At 52.5% G+C, this 1,502-nt stretch overlaps 1 protein-coding gene across 1 annotated transcript; it reads right to left on the bottom strand.

Annotated features, from left to right (window-relative positions):
* Positions 1-547: 547 nt before the first annotated feature.
* Positions 548-1,501, bottom strand: PODANS_2_2380 (uncharacterized protein; the record flags this gene model as incomplete). Its single annotated transcript, XM_001910949.1, has 2 exons — positions 548-1,253; positions 1,320-1,501. Coding segments are annotated over 2 exons (888 nt in total), but the record flags the coding sequence as incomplete, so codon positions are not given.
* Position 1,502: the final 1 nt, after the last annotated feature.

Below are 1,502 nucleotides of genomic sequence, written 5' to 3'. Positions count from 1 at the left end.
CTCCCCCGAACAATGGTTATTTCCGCGCGCGCGCGCGTAATACAGTGCTAGAGAGAGAGACAGAGAGAGAGAGAGAAAGAGAGATCGCATCAAAGCGAACCCGGGCTGGGGAGGATCTTTCATTCCTTCCTTCTCCTCTGCAGGAAAAAAAACATGCAAAACTGTTCAAGTGCACATTTTGATCGAGATACCTCGCCTCACCTTACCTATCTAGTAAAGAGCACCGCCAACCCCTGTCAAAAAAAGATCGTGAAAGATTATGCCCGAGACGTCTAGACAACTGGAAAAACCTAGTGAGCGAGAGAGCTCCTCGGAGAACACATCAAGAGGGGCTGGCCTCTGGAGAAACAGGGACAACAAAAAACCCAGAGACTCCACCCTCCGCAATAAATAACCAGGTAGGTATTCAATGGCTTGCATGCGAATCGGATCGACCAACGCTAAAAAGAACGCCATTCTACACATCTATACTGTCTGGACTGTGTTGGCTGCAAGCTTCCTTCGCCAACAACGATGCTGCATGAACAACGTACTCTCCAACCTCCCACTACTCCCCCCTAGGCCTCGGATTCCCCCTAATCTCCCTCACCACCTCCCTCGTCCTCGCATTATCCTCAAAACTAGCCCCAATCAAATCCAGCACCTCCTCCACCCCAAAATACAAGCTCAGCTCCCCCTCCATCCACAAATACCTCACATCCTTCAAATTGCTCTGCAGCACCTCGCTCAAGTACTTCAACCTCAACCAGCTCCCCGCAAACTGCGCCGTCAACGGCACCTCCCCCTTGCTCGGCAAAAACAAATCATCCAGCTCCTCCACGGAAGCGATGTGCTTCGCAATATTATACGCCTCCTCCTGCCCAATAGACGGCAGATCCATCACATCAGAAACAATCTTCGACGCCAACGCGTCAACCATCGACCCAACCGCCTGCTGCCACACAGATTTCGCCAGGATGGGCTCCCACTCCAGCGCTATCGACCTAACCATCGAGACCGCCGACGCAACGTAGGATTCCGTGTCGTCCAGCTGCAAAAGGTTTTGCTCACCCCCCAACCGATCCCGCAGCATCATCTTTTTGAGACTGAGCTCGTTCGTGTAGGCGCGGTTGGCAAACCCTTGAAGAGCCTTGACGTCGTTGTCTAGTCTCAGCATGTTTTGCGCTCGGGTGCTGATATCATGGCGGGTTTTCCAGGTGGCCGAGAAATCCGCTAGTTTTTCCGATAGCCAGGTTGCGTCATTGTAGAGGAACCTTTTTTTCATGCCGGTTAGGAATGAACAACATAGCAAAAACTGAGTGAGGGGGGTTCAAACTTACATATTCCCACCCTCCTTTGGAGCGTAGTAGTGAGGCGAGATGGCTCTGAATAATGCCAGCGCAAGAGTCGGCACACCGAACAGTCCAGCCGCGGCTGCTGCTACCGGGCTACTCGCGTGCCTGTCCTGGGTCAGAGTCGCACCATCTTCCACAATGGCTGCTATTAGGTCCAAGACAGGTTGT

The sequence above is a fragment of the Podospora anserina genome, chromosome 2 (genome assembly GCF_000226545.1).
Source record: "Podospora anserina S mat+ genomic DNA chromosome 2, supercontig 2".
Lineage (NCBI taxonomy): Eukaryota > Fungi > Ascomycota > Sordariomycetes > Sordariales > Podosporaceae > Podospora > Podospora anserina.
This window is presented reverse-complemented; position numbering and strand designations above follow the sequence as displayed.